This window comes from Arachis ipaensis, chromosome B3 (assembly GCF_059453495.1).
Source record: "Arachis ipaensis isolate K30076 ecotype BB chromosome B3, ASM5945349v1, whole genome shotgun sequence".
Taxonomy (NCBI): domain Eukaryota; kingdom Viridiplantae; phylum Streptophyta; class Magnoliopsida; order Fabales; family Fabaceae; genus Arachis; species Arachis ipaensis.
In genome coordinates, this window is record NC_142438.1 from 41,678,696 (window position 1) to 41,692,744 (window position 14,049).

At 27.0% G+C, this 14,049-nt stretch overlaps 1 protein-coding gene and 1 pseudogene across 1 annotated transcript; one reads left to right on the forward strand and one right to left on the reverse strand.

Annotated features, from left to right (window-relative positions):
- Positions 1 to 2,792: 2,792 nt before the first annotated feature.
- On the reverse strand, positions 2,793 to 6,209 carry LOC107630365 (zinc finger BED domain-containing protein RICESLEEPER 2-like). Its single transcript, XM_016333471.3, has 3 exons — positions 5,940 to 6,209; positions 3,144 to 5,188; positions 2,793 to 3,037 (listed from the first exon to the last, which is right to left on the reverse strand). The coding sequence occupies exon 2, from the start codon at positions 5,158 to 5,160 to the stop codon at positions 3,148 to 3,150; it is 2,013 nt and encodes a 670-aa protein (XP_016188957.1). The 5' UTR covers positions 5,161 to 5,188; positions 5,940 to 6,209; the 3' UTR covers positions 2,793 to 3,037; positions 3,144 to 3,147.
- Positions 6,210 to 12,758: 6,549 nt separating this feature from the next.
- LOC148570410 (uncharacterized) lies at positions 12,759 to 13,729 on the forward strand (annotated as a pseudogene).
- The last annotated feature ends 320 nt before the right edge of the window (positions 13,730 to 14,049 follow it).

Consider the following 14,049-nt stretch of genomic DNA (forward strand, 5'->3'; position numbering starts at 1 on the left):
TAGTTCAGTTACAAGCACAATTAGGATAGGCCAAGAAAATTTACAAGAAGTCGCCTTTATCATTGCAAATAATATGGCATTTGAATTCGACCTTAACACAGTACCTATGTCGAAAGGAGTTGAAGAATAATTTGAACAACTGACGGACTCACCCGATAAGATTGTTGCCAGTCAACCAATTTTTGAGGATATGAAAAACCACACTAGTTTTGATGAGGTATAGTAATAAAATGATTTAATTTTTTTTTTTGTTATGTGCATTTATAATTATACTGTACTAACTAAGTTCATACACATAACATTCATAAGTTCATATACATAATATCCATAATTACATACAACTAACATCTAAAAATTAAATTCATGTTTATTAGATATTTCATCCATACACATATCATTTTTTAGTTATTGCATAAGTAATTATCAAGTTAACACAAATGTTTTAAAATTTTATCCCAATTGAATTTGAAAAAATGTCAAATTCTTAAATTAATTTATTCAATTGATAAATTTACTCATAACATCTATAAATTCATACACATAACATCCATAATTTCATATTAATAACATCTATAATTTTGTACTCATAATATTCATAATTTCATACATATAACATCTATAATTAATAAATTTTTATAATTAATATTACCAAATTTTAAACTATGTGTCTTACTGTCTTCTTCAAATGATCTCATATGTGCACTAATAGATCATGATTTTAATTATTTTAATATTTTTTATTTAATATTCATATGTATGCTTATTTATTGATTTTAATATGACGAGTTAATAATTATTTTTAAAATTTTATTTTTTAATTTTTGTTTATATTTTATTTTTTATTTTTTATTTTCTAATAGTCTATATGTAAAATATGAGTTGTATAGTAGAAGTTAAAATTTTTTAATTTAACCTCCATAATTTCTGCAGATAAATTACATTTTAATGGGTAATAATGTGATTGAGGAATGTTAGGGATTTGATTTGGGAGAAACTGAAATTGATTTTGAAAAAAATATTAATGACTTTAAGCACGTATAAAAAAGGTGGATGATAAGGAGGGTGAGTGATAAAAATATGTATGTCACTTGTTTATCAAGAAAATGAGGATTTTTATGTAACATTTCTATATTATGATTACTCTTTGGCTACCTAGCATCACCGGAATGAATTCTGGTATGAATTCATAGAAGGTGTATTTTGCAGAAAAATATGATGTAATAAATGATACTATTTTGTAACTGTTATATCATTAATTTAAATGGATTATATTTAATAAGCTGAAACTTTAACTATGTGAACTTCATTAAACATTTTGGCGTATTAAACATCCAAGTATAAACTATGATAAGTCAAAAAGGATTACAATACCATCAAAATAAACCTTAAATTTGAAGAGTTAGAACAACTTAAAAAACGGTATTATTTTTTATACCTAGGAACGTAGTTATCCTTGAATTTTATTGAGAGATGCCACTAAGGTATCGTAACAGACATGTAACACCGTTACAGTCACATAAGCGCCACATCAACCATTTCTTTTCTTTTTTTAGGGACAAATAAGCGGAGAGATACATTTGTCTATCATTTGCGAAATTAGGATTTTGCAATTGAAATTGTGAGTTACATATTTGTCATGGTCTTAAAAGTTCAATGATCTATTTATCTTATTCTCTTAAAATTATTTATTGAATTTAGATGCAAACAAAATTTAGTATAATTTATTTTTATTTTAATAGTAAAAGGACTATATAGTATGTTCATAATATTGAAATGGAGAAAAATAATTACAAACTGGTATTGTTAGCTTTGCTAGTTATGTAATATGAGGCAAATTTATCGCATATTTAAAATAATAAAAAATATTCATGTCCAAGAAAAGAAATAAAAAATGTTAAAATTATACTTTTGGACTTGCACTATAATATGATAAATATGTTTTTTATTTGACCTATTTTTCTAGTTTTTAAATAGTGTGAATTGGCATTTTTGTATTTTTGTATTTTTTTTTTTTTTTTTTGATTTTGTAGAGGATAAAGGACGATGAATAACAATAAAATTCAAAAAATAAAAAAGGAAATTTTTTTTTGGACGAGAAAAGGGAAGTTAAATGCATTCGGAGAATCATGTCAAAAAAAACATACATAAGGAGAATGATGTGCATGATCAAATTGGATTGGTCTAATTGTTAATTTTTAATCTATTTAAATAAGTATTAACAGTTTAAATTTAAATTTATTAATTAATAACAAATTTTTAAATAAAAATCTGATGTGCGATGGATTAATTCCCACCAAGTCTGGGAGCAATTGAGGTCTCTTGTAACGCTGCAGAGTTTATCCCCGATCGAACATTTGTCAGTTTGTCACTCTTTCCATGGCGTCAACGTATATCTACATATGTAGAAGGCTAGAAGCCTTCTCCCTTTTTAATTTTTATACGGTAAACTTTGCCTTTAATTTATTCCAAATATTTAAATATATTTCAACTATTGTTTCTCCGCGTGAAATATCAGAGATATTTTCCACCAAAATTATCATTGCTTTACATATATAAAATATAAAATTCTATACATACATGCATATGTGATTAGAAGGAAGCAATTATTTTTTCTCAGAATTAGAAGGAAGCAATTAATAGTATGAATGGTGATTCAAAATTTCAATGTAACTAATTAAATATATAAAAAAAGCTATTAATATAGCAGAACAGGAGACTAAAATATTGCACACGTGATTCGTTGATTCAAGATAAGTGACTTCCCACTCTTCCTAATAGAAACACGAGTCAAATTTGTTTTTAAAGGAAACAAGCACATAGTAAGAAAATTTAGTATAGCATAAAATTCTTAAACAGCAAAATGACTATCAATGCCAATAATAGATTGTTCACTACATCATGTCAACTTTAATCCAAAACCAGCAAGAGAGTGAGTGAGTGACTAGAAATAAGGTTCATTATAAAATAAGGATCTTAAAACTAAACTTCGGCCGTCAAGACTAAGCAATGATCGAAACATCTTCTTGACGATTCATCTCTACAAAATAAATAAATAAAGTAAACAAATAAAAATGGCAGAATACTTATCAAAATATATAGTGAATAAAATAACTAAAATATGTTAGACATCAATATCATCTTACCAAACTAGGAATCATCATTGTAATCCTCATTATCATCTTCCGAAAAGATCTCATCATCCTCATTGTCATCCTCCAAAAAGATCATCTCTGCAGATAATGAGCTAGGTCCTTTTAACCAACTCTTTGTACAAACAAGCATCTCCAGAAATTTGGGTGGTAAGCAACTTCTATAGAGATCTATAACCCTTCCTTTGGCACTAAATGCAAACTCTGAGGTTACCGCAGAAATAGGAATGGCCAACACCTCTTGAGCCATGCTTCCAAGGATGGGAAATCGGCTCGACTTGCTCTTCCACCAATTCAATAGATCAAACTCTGCTTGTTTATTCAAGGGCTCACATTCTTCTTCCAAATACCTATCAAGCTCAGATTTAACATGTGATTTATTGCCAGTTGATTGCAGATATAAACGCATACCATAGAGATCATCATCTTCATCAATTTGTGCATGTTGATCATCTTGAGACCCTTTGTGTGTAACTTGATAATAACAATAAAGTGAACCAAGACAGGAAAGCAACTTCGTTTTCAACTCACTTCCTTTTTCAGAGCCAAAGAAGTAATCAAGATTCCAATTGACATAACCCAACTTCAATCTGGGATCTAGCACGACAGCAATCAATAACATGTTAATTGCATTAGAATTCCCCCAGTATTTGTCATATATATTCTTCATCCTACTAGCCATCCTACTTATACTAGCATCATCATGTTCATGATAATGATGGATCTTCCTTCCAATAGCAAATACTTCTTTCATGTATATATCACTAGTAATGCAAGAGGTACCAAAAATTCGCAAAATACAATCATAAAAGAATTTTAGAACTGGTAGCATTGATTGAGCAGATTTCCAATCGTCTTCTGAAGGTATGCCTTTCCCACTTTCACTACTTAACTCATCAACATAGTTAAGGTCTCGCTGCTTATATAATTCAAATGCCTTTTGATAATTCACAGCACCCTCTAACATAATATAGGTTGAATTCCACTCAGTTTCAACATCTAGCTGAATAAGACCTTTATAATGAATCTTCTCATGTTCAACACACTTTCTAAATCTTACTGTTCTTGAAGGACTAGATCTGATATACATGGCTGCACCACGAATTCTTATAATAGAGTCATGAATTTCTTTCAATGCTTCCTTCACAATCAGGCTGACAATATGCACACAACATTGCACATGAATATACCCACCCTTCAAGAATATGCTATCCCAAGAGCCTATTCTCTTTTCCAGATATTGAGTACCTGGATCATCCGAGGATGCAATATCACCTGTTAAACTAAAAACCTCATTCAACTTCCAATTACCTAAGCAAACTTCAATGCACTCATTCATTTCGTCTTCTGAATAGCCAGTGATTTGGCAAAAATTCAATACTTTCTTTTGCAGCCTCCAGTCATTATCAATGAATTGTGCAGTCACTTTCATAAAATCTAATCCATGACTTGACGTCCATGGTTCAGTGATAAGGCAAACTCTTTGAGAATGAATAGAAAAATATTCTTTCAATTTTATTATTTCTTCACGATAAAGTGTAACAACATCTTGTATTAATGCAACATGTGAGGGGATCTCAAACAGGGGTTGTATGGAACGTAGAAAATTTTTAAAGCGTTCAGACTTCACGAGATAAAATGGCAGCTCATCTATTACAAACATCTTCGTAAGTGCCCTTTGAGATGCTTCTTGGTCAAATTTGAAGGTATCTTCGGAAGATCCAAGACCATCTTCATACCCCTCCTCTTCACTATCTGACATGGAAGAAATTGTTTTTTGTATTTTATTCCCATCAATGCTTGTGTTAGCATCACATCTATTCAAATGTGAACGCATAGCACTTGTTTCATCTTCATATTTGACCACGCAACCACAATAGTCGCATTTAGCCTTGTTCTTGGTGCCTTGCAATGCAGTAAAATGGTCCCAAATCGTTGATGATGATAATTCAGCAGCAGTGTCAGGGGAAACTGGTTCATTAGAACCTGATTTCTCGGATGTCTCTGACATGATAGAGTCACTGACGATTCTTCTTTTCCTGTGCATAAATTAAGACATCAATACATCAACAAACAAGTAACTCAACTAAAAAGCATAAATACTACTTCTACCCACAAAGAGGATCTTAGGGCATACTATACAACTACTATTAAGATTATCAGTTTCAAAGTGAAGAAGTAATTTCAAAAAGTTATGTTTTTGTCTTGTTTATGGTTTTTAATTTGCTGATATAGACAGTAAATTAATCCACACTAAAACACATAAATCACAAAGTTCTATAATGCAATGCTCAAGGCAGTTAGAACTTGAAACACAGTAGATGCTGCTTCTAATAAAACACTTCTCCATGGGTTACATTTAAACAAATACATTGTACTAACGAATGTATGTCATATTTCATGCAATTGATTCAAATTAATTAAGTCCTAACCAGTGTTTAACGAGGAAAATAAATCCAATCACATGCAATCAGGAAAAAATAGCTCTTCCGAAACGAGTAATGCTAGGTAATCAACCTTTTTAGACCAACCAACTTTTTTTTTGAATTATTTTGTTTATCTTAAATTCTAACCCTAAATCATAAACCTTTTAACCCTAAATCCTACACTAGGGTTGACTAATGTTAGCTAACTAAAAATCAATTTGTGTACTTTCTCTTCCAAAAAAGGTTCATCAAAGCATGGCCGCAAAATCTACAGACATTTCATCAAACAAGAGGCTAGCATTTGAAAATTCGAGCGATGCTGGATAATGGAAACAATGTTTTAGATATGAGAAAGAATGCATACGGGTGAGGTAGAAGAGGATGTGAAGGAGAGAAGTCACTGAGGTCCTTGTTGAAGAGAAGAGAGGCGCTGCGTAGGAGGTAGCATCAGAAGCAGAGCAAGATGAGAAGAACGTGAACGCCACCCGCGGCGGAGAGCGTAGCGACGACGATGATGCTCCGGCGTTTTACCGCTCAGAAAGCCGGGAGGTCGGTTTCGCGGTAGAAGTTTGTCATGGTTGGGTATTTTGGTTCTGATTTCTGAGTGTGTTTTTTTTTCAGTCCAAGATTTGGTAATGCTGCTATTGCAACCTCCTTTTAGGGCAAATAGGCGCCTCAAAATATTTTGTTTTCCATCAAATAGGGTCTAAAATTTAAAATTCTTAATTAAATATGAAAGATTGTTTATTTATTTGGAATTTAATTTTGATGTGTTGTGTAAAGTAGTTTTATTTCGGCCGCTTTTCTATTGTTTTTAAGAAATTAATTTTATTTTTCTGTTAATATATTATTTACTTTTCAAATTTATTAGATAAATATTTTTTATTTTAATATTGACATGATTTTATTTATATCATATTTTGTTGAAATTAAAATTACTATAAAACACTTTAAAATGTTAAATTATAAAACCACACAATAAATAAATAGGTAATATAAAATCGTCATAGTTTAAAGTTCTAAGTAATATATGAGGTGGAATATTCGATAGAGTAAATTTTTATTCTCAACTATTCTAAAATATACAAAAAATATTTTCAGAATGATAATACTTCTATTGTATTTCTTTAAAAGTTTTGAATGTCGTCTATTAATTTATAATATTTTTAATTTAATTTTTTTAATTTATTATGACAAAATAACGATATAATGAAGATTTTGTCCGCTAAAATTGCGAAAATATTTTTAAAAATTAGTTTATTCATTATATTTTATTTTGTTTTTTTTTTTTTTGGTGTTTATGTTATATTCCATACATTATCAAATTTTAATTTGATAATTTTTTTATCATCAAGAACTCATTATTTAGTTATTGTAATTTAATTAAGATTTATTTTTCATCACTAAATGATATTATGTGTATTATGGTTATTGCCATTAAATAATATTTGTAGTAGCATTTTTTTAGTTTGTACTTAAATTAGTTATTCAATAAAAATTTGTCCGGTAACTCATAAAAATATATACAATGTTATCTATATTTTTAATTTGAGAATTTTTAATTTAGTTACCTATTGACTTATAATATTTAATATAGTATTTTGATATTTTTTAAAAAATTAGAACACATTTTGCCATGACCAAATTTTACTATCTATTAAATTTTTAATTGGGTAAAGATTCAATAATAAAAAGGATCCATATAATTTATACAATACATTAATAAATACATGAGATAAAATAAGACATATTTTTGTACTATTTTCCAATAGTTGTTATTTTGGATTTAAGGTAGATCTTTTCTAATTTTACTATTTAATTTTAAAAGATATATGTTGTTACCAAAATTTTATTACAAAGTTATTGTTATTATTAGTCTTATGAATGTATTGCCTATTTAAAATTTATAGTATTTGTTAATTATTTGTTTTATTTTTTTATTATAGAATTCATAATTTTGTTTAACATTAGGCATTTTATATAGTAGTGTACAATATCGAACCTCTTAATTTATTCAATACAAAAAATATTTTAAATGAATATTATGCGATGAAGATAAAATATTAAAATATAAGTAGAGTAAGTGAGTACTAACTTCATATTTGCATGGCTTTTAGCATTGTTTGTAACTGGTTTATTATAAGAGATTGATTGAGGCATTGAATTAGTAGCAGTGGTGTATGTCTCGACCTATACTAATACAAAAAAAATACAAACTTAATATGTTGTAGATTATCTTAAAAGAATTAAAAATTAGTTCTCAGAAATCAAATCAAATCGCGTAAATTAAGTTAATTAATTTTGTTAATCTTCTATATTAAGATTTAATGCATAGGAAAAATGACTTAAAATGACGTTATTACATGTTTTAAATATATAGGGTACTAACCAGTTAGGACATCACCACATCTTTTACTTGAACAACTTCATTATAATGTGATTCCAGACCTATATTTTTAAAGAGCAATATAGATAATAAGCATAATTTAAATTCATAAGAGTAAAATTAGTTATCATGATTAAAGTTAACTTTTATGTCACGTATAAAGGTGATTTTAATTATTTTAAATTTGTTTAATTTTATTCTGAAACAGAAAATATTTTAAAAATAATATTCTTCTATTATATTTTTTTCATTGATTTTTTTCAAAGTTTGAATATCGTCCATTAATTTGTGATATTTTTAAATTTATTTTTTTAATTTATTATAATAAATTAACAATATGATGAGTATTTTGTCTGTTAAAATTGCAGAAATATTTTTTAAAAAATAGTTTATTTGTTATACTCTAATTTATCTTTATTTTTTGTGTTTATATGTTAACATTTCACATTAGAATTTTGTTACATATTTAATATTATTAAATTAATATATTTTTTAATAATAAATAATGTTACGTGTCTCATGATTATTATTATTGGCTAATATAGTAGCATTTTTTTATAATTGATATTTAAAATAGTTATTCAATAAAAATTGATTCAGTAACTCATATAAATATGTAAAGCGTTATCTATGTTTTTAATTTTAGAATTTGAAAATTATTTATCCAATCACTGTTTGTAATATTTAATATAGTATTTAGATTTTTTATAAAATTATGACCCATTTTACCGTGATCAAATTTTGGCATTTGTTAAATTTTTAAATGGAAAATAATTTTATAATAAGAAGGATTAATTTTTATTTATGCCATGTATTTAAATATATGAGATAAAATATCAATATTCTTGTATTCTTCTTCTATCATTATGTTTGTATTTAAGTCAGATTTCTCCTGGTTTTATTTTAAAATTATAAAAAATATATATTATTACCAAAATTTTAAAATATGAAAATATATAAATTAAAATAAAAACTAAAAAAATTAAATTAAAGTATATTAAAAATTATTATATTACATTAATTTAACACAATATATAAATACTATTTTGATAATAAAATTATTATGTTTGACAACTTTTTATAATTATCTTATAACGTAGTATTTTTGTGTTTAAAATGACTTTATTTATTTTTTTAATATAAGAATGCAAATGCATATTTTTTTATTTTTAATATTTTATCCCAAGCATCTACGTTAATTTGAAACATAAATATATGTTTTTGTAATAAATTTATAATAAAAGTTTTAGTTAAAGAGTACTCAATACTTCTTTTAATAATTTAGAGCAATAAATTTATTTTCATTTTATAGTTATTACTTTGTAAAATATATTTAATCACTCAGATTTAAACATACACGTGACAAAAAATAAGCGATATGTTAATATTTTTTCTCTTTAATCTATTTGTTATTATTAGTTTTATGAATACATTGTTTATTTTAATTTTTTAATTATTTATATACTATATGATAAAGATGGAATATTAAAAAAAATTATTTTTTTGTCCACTAAATTTATTTTATGAAATAAATTATGTAAGGTTATACGAAGTCTAACAAAAATTTGACACAAAATTCTAGTAACTTTTTGTATTTTTTTATTAAGGAGTGCTCTATTATATGTAATTTTTTAAGGTTAAATAATAAGCATCAGAAATATATAAATAGTGTATATTAATTTAATTAATTTTGTTATAGAATACCAACCAATTATGTTACTATGACGTCTGTTATTTGCACCAATTCCATTATCATGCGCTTTCAATTCTAGATTTTTCAAAGAGTAGAATATAGATATTAAGCAAAAATTGAATTTATAGCCGAAAAAATTAAATTATCATAATACATGTTAAGTTTTATGTTACCTGAAACAAAATGATGATGATGATGATGATGATGATGATGGGGTGGCTCCTACCATTTTAATCCTGTACTTGGCAATGGATTTGGGATAAAAATTATATTAGTTGATATAATATGATTGCTGATTCGTTGAATTTTCCAATTATATTTGTCAGAACATAAGGTAGCAAGACGCAAAGAAGAAAAAGGATTGCAAGAGCACCATTGAAAGTGAAACAGATATTTAACTATCTTGAATAAAGTACAATTGAAGGTGCAGAAGTTTTTATTATTGAAAGTGAATCGGTACGTATTAATAGTTTTTTTATTGAAAGTGAATCAAGTGAATCAGCTTTAAATTCTGTCGTGGGTTGAAGGTGAATCAGTTTTAAATCTGTCGTGGGTTAAAGCCAGTTTTTGAAAAAATAAAATAAAATAAAAAGAATTGAGTACGTAGTAGCAGTTTTTTTTATTGAAATCTATTTTTAAGTTCTGTCATGGGATAAAGCCAATTTTTAATAAAAAAAACAGGGGTAAAATAAGAAGAAAAAATTGGATACCACAATTCTATATCCCCATTATATATTGGTATAGATAATATTTTTTTTAGTAATTATTCATTAATAAATGTTGCATTAACGATTCTGTTTATTGTATTTCAATGTGTTTATTTCAATTAGACTCAATAAATTACCAAAATTCAAACTTATTATCTTAAACTTCTTTCTTGATCATACGGTTAGAATCGTTTAACAGAAGATCTTCATACCATAAAATTTTTAAAGCAAAAGAAAAATACAATAAAAATATTAGAAAACCTAAAAAAATAAAATAATTTTTAAAATAGAATATATATATATATATAAAAGAAGAATAATAAATTAAAACTTACTTAGCCTATGACATAGAAAAATAAAGAGAACGAGATAATCATAAAAGTTGAAATAACGAAAAATATATAACACAGTTCTTATCTTAACACATTTAAATGTTATATGTCAATCTAATAATTAATAAAAAATAATATTATCCAATGTAAAATAGATTAAAAATAAGAAAGAGATTAACAAAACCAATTAACAAAGTTCTTATCTTAAGTTGTCAGATTATTTAAAAAATTAATTAACAAAGTTCGTATCTTACTATATTTATTATATTTATTGTGTTATATGTCAATCTAATAATTAATAAAAAATAATATTTTTTAATATAGAACATATTAAAAATAAAGAAAAAAATTAACAAAATATACGTAGAGATTTTTCACTCTACCATTGGTAAGTATAAATTTTTTTACATCTTTTATATACCAATCATATGACAGATGAATAATATTAAATTAATTAATCTTTTTGCAATAATTCAAAAAATTAGTAAATATCAATTTTAGTACTCTTTATAAATAAATGTCAAATTCAATACTCTACATAATTAATAATTTAGATAGTTTAGAAAATTATAAACATAGACTTTAATAATACGTATCAATTAATAAACATAGACTTTGATAATGCGTATCAAACAATGCAAAAAAAATATTGATAAATTTTAATAAATATAGAATATATTTATAGATAAATTTTAGTATTATAGAATATATTTGAGTAGTAGTGCTCGATCTATAATTATACAAAAAAAATACAAACTTTAGATGTAAAAATGGAATAAGATAAAGAGTACTTGTCCTTTGAATTTTCTTTTAAAAATTAAAAGTTAGTACTCAAAAATAAAATAAACCGTAAATATAAAATACCAATCACTTGTATTTATTATCATAACGTCTATTATTATTTTTCAAAAGGTACCTGTATTTGGCAATGGAGTTGGAATAGAAATTATATCAACTTCCTTGTCAAATCCTCTCACGATTTTTGCTTTCTTAGTAAATGCATGTCAGAACCAAAAGATAGCAAGATGTAGAAAAAAAGATCGACAACAGTGAGAAATATTTGTAAGTGGGGCAGTTATTTAATTTCCTCACGATTGCAGCAGTTATTTAATGGGTTAATGACTTTTTTTTAATTATAAACAAAAATGTATTATTACTATTTTGTCCATAAATTTGATTTATAAAATAAATTATTTGAGGGCAAATGGTGTCTATAAAAATTGGACACCAAACTCTAGTATTGGCTTTATATATTGGTTTTGAGTAGTAGTGCTCGATCTATAATTATACAAAAAAAAAAAATACAAACTTTAGATGTAAAAATGGAATAAGATAAAGAGTACTTGTCCTTTGAATTTTCTTTTAAAAATTAAAAATTAGTACTCAAAAATAAAATAAACCGTAAATATAAAATACCAATCACTTGTATATTATCATAACGTCTATTATTATTTTTCAAAAGGTACCTGTATTTGGTAATGGAGTTGGAATAGAAATTGTATCAACTTTCTTGTCAAATCTTCTCATGATGATTTGCAGGTGTCCCTTTCTTAGTAAATGCATGTCTGAACCAAAAGATAGCAAGATGCAGAAAAAAAATCGACAATAGTGAGGAATATTTGTAAGTGGAGCAGTTATTTAATTTTCTCACGATTGCAGCAGTTATCTAATGGGTTAATGACTTTTTTTTTAATTATAAACAAAAATATATTATTACTATTTTGTCCATAAATTTGATTCGTCTATTATTATTTTTCAAAAGGTACCTGTATTTGGCAATGGAGTTGGAATAGAAATTGTATCAACTTCCTTGTCAAATCTTCTCATGATGATTTGCAGGTGTCCCTTTCTTAGTAAATGCATGTCTGAACCAAAAGATAGCAAGATGCAGAAAAAAAATCGACAATAGTGAGGAATATTTGTAAGTGGAGTAGTTATTTAATTTTCTCACGATTGCAGCAGTTATCTAATGGGTTAATGACTTTTTTTTTTAATTATAAACAAAAATGTATTATTACTATTTTGTCCATAAATTTGATTTATAAAATGAATTATTTGAGGGCAAATGGTGTCTATAAAAATTGGACACCAAACTCTGGTATTGGCTTTATATATTGGTATAGATATTTAAAGGTAAGTATAATTTTGGTTCTTATGATTTAGGCTGAAAATTTTATTTGTCTCCAATTTTTTTACATTTGAATTCGTTGCCTTTTGAGCTTATCTGATGCACCATCAAATTTAAAACACTAGGTTAATGATTTAATAGTTTAATTTTATTTATTTATAATTTATTAAAAATTACAATAAAAGATACAAATCTTTTAATATTTTAAAATTATCCCCATATAAAATTCGAGAATTAAACCCTCATTTTGTCTGTTGCCTTCTTCCCCTACCTTCATTTTCACGTTGAGCCTCCGCTTCTTCCCCTACCCTCTTCTTCACCAAATACCTTCATGTTTCAACTCAATTTCTCGATTTCATCCAAATTCCTTTGAGTTCGTTTCAGACGCGATGCCTCACCACAATAACAACAACCACCTCTCATCCTTAAAATCCTTCTTCATCCCCTCCTACTCCGCCCAAAACTATCGATAATGTCTGAAAAGACATGATCCTAACCTACTTTCATAGAGACTCACCTCACCATAATCACCACGCATTCGAGGAAATGACCTTTGAGGCTTTCTTCTCAAAAAACGCTACAATCACTGATGATGACGTCATCGTTGTTGCTCCTCTTCATAATCTTCATCATGTTCCTCATCAGTTTCCGCAGGTGCCCGTCGTCGAAGGCTCATCCTCTTCCGCGGCTGAGCCTTTTGCCAATGGGATGCTGCGGTGGCAAGTGGAGTCCCAGCACCCTCGTCATCATCAGGAGGAGGCGGTGGTGGTGGAGGAGGAGGGGCAACTGCGGTGGCAAAGGGGAAGAGAAGGGCGGTGGAGGAACCAGTGGACAAGGCCACTCTTTAGAAGCAGAGACGCATGATCAAGAATCGTCGGTCTGCTGCTAGGTTTAGGGAACGCAAATAAGTACTTACCCCTTCTTCAATTTTTTTTAATAAAGTTTCATTTTTTATATATTTTTATTTGCTGTTTGAAAAAATGAAGATTCTTATGTGGTAAGTGAGGTTCACTATTCCTGAGAATCTCACTATTGGGGACTATAATTGTTAAGTTGGAAGAAACAGAAACTGAATTAAAGTTAAAATTTTTCAATCTTATCTCTATAACTTTAAATTACTTGTTGCAGCTTCTTAAGTTCGTCACTCCAGTATTCAGTTGTGGAGAAGCGTAAAGCAAAAAAGCTTCTAAGAACAAATTCAATTTAGTCATTATGATCAATTTATGGC

Excerpts from the sequence above, each read along its gene's own strand:
- LOC107630365 (XM_016333471.3), bottom strand. The coding sequence starts at position 5,160 with ATGTCAGAGACATCCGAGAAATCAGGTTCTAATGAACCAGTTTCCCCT.